Source organism: Rutidosis leptorrhynchoides, chromosome 1 (genome assembly GCF_046630445.1).
Source record: "Rutidosis leptorrhynchoides isolate AG116_Rl617_1_P2 chromosome 1, CSIRO_AGI_Rlap_v1, whole genome shotgun sequence".
Lineage (NCBI taxonomy): Eukaryota > Viridiplantae > Streptophyta > Magnoliopsida > Asterales > Asteraceae > Rutidosis > Rutidosis leptorrhynchoides.
Genome location: NC_092333.1, coordinates 668,132,958 through 668,134,302, shown reverse-complemented (window position 1 = coordinate 668,134,302; position 1,345 = coordinate 668,132,958). Strand labels below are relative to the sequence as shown.

The 1,345-nt window shown below is 32.5% G+C and overlaps 1 protein-coding gene across 1 annotated transcript; it reads right to left on the bottom strand.

The window, feature by feature from the left end:
- Window positions 1–619: 619 nt before the first annotated feature.
- LOC139850915 (auxin-responsive protein SAUR71-like) lies at window positions 620–949 on the bottom strand. The gene has a single exon (XM_071840299.1). The coding sequence runs from the start codon at window positions 947–949 to the stop codon at window positions 620–622; it is 330 nt and encodes a 109-aa protein (XP_071696400.1).
- Between the last annotated feature and the right edge of the window lie 396 nt (window positions 950–1,345).

Below are 1,345 nucleotides of genomic sequence, written 5' to 3'. Positions count from 1 at the left end.
CGTACTTTTTAATTATCGCAATTTTATTTTATCGCACTTTTATTATTCGCAATTTCATTATCGTTATTTATTTTACGCTTTAAATTTATTCTTTTATTTATTAGGTTTTAACTGCGACTAAAGTTTTAAAATCGACAAACCGGTTATTAAACGGTAAAAACCCCCCTTTATAATAATAATATTACTTATATATATGTTTGTATTTTTATATAGCGTTGAGCTTTGTTTAAAGATTTCCCTGTGGAACGAACCGGACTTACTAAAAACTACACTACTGTACGATTAGGTACACTGCCTATAAGTGTTGTAGCAAGGTTTAAGTATATCCATTCTATAAATAAATAAATATCTTGTGTAAAATTGTATCGTATTTAATAGTTTTTCCTAGTAAAATATAAGCTATTTTATATACACCTCGCAGAACATCTGTTGTACTCCAACTACATAATATCCAAATTGGCTGAGTGATTTTTCCATAATAAAATTAATGTAACAATTTAAAATAGTAAAACGTAGAACAGTAATACATGCCTGTTAATTAGATCTATATTGTGTACATACAAAGAGATGGATTCAATTCAAACTAATTAAAACACAAAAACTTAATGGATATCAATCGCTATACATCACGTATCAAGTCACTACACATCAGGTATTCTTTACCGGCTCCTACAGCCTCAACAAAACGCTCGAATGCATCCGCATTGCAATGAACACGAACAGGGCCGTGTTGTTTGTAATCTTCTTCTTCTTCTTCTTCTTCGGCAGATTGTTTAAGCAAGTTAACGAATATCGGGTGCTTAAACAGCTCCAAACTTACTACAAATTGTTCATTCTCTTCACCAACAGACACCGGTAAGTAACCTTCTGGTACGAAACTACAAGGGTTTGTTGCACGGATCGATTGCGATTTGCGAGAATCTGATCTCTTGCCGAAATATTTCTTCATGTTTTAGGCGTGCGTGTAATGAATGATAAATTAGGGGTACGAGTACGTATATACGTGTATATATATATACCGGTGGATGAGAAAAAAATACGTTAATTTCGGCCAGATAATATTTTGAACTAAAATGTACATTTAGGTTCCGCGATTAGAAAGGAAAACGGTTGATTAGTTTACTTACAAGAAAAGAAATCAGTTCATTACTTGGCTAGCAAGGGCTGAATAGTGCTTTTTAAATAAATAAATAAATAAATAAATATGTAGTGAACGAATTAATAAAATGAAAACTTAGTAGTCCATAAATATCCAATTCACCGGTTGCGGTTACGGATGTTATCGTTCATGGACTCGTCACTCGGAAGTCTTACTTGCTAGTCCATAATATTTCAAACGAGTGGT

Excerpts from the sequence above, each read along its gene's own strand:
- LOC139850915 (XM_071840299.1), bottom strand. The coding sequence starts at position 949 with ATGAAGAAATATTTCGGCAAGAGATCAGATTCTCGCAAATCGCAATCG.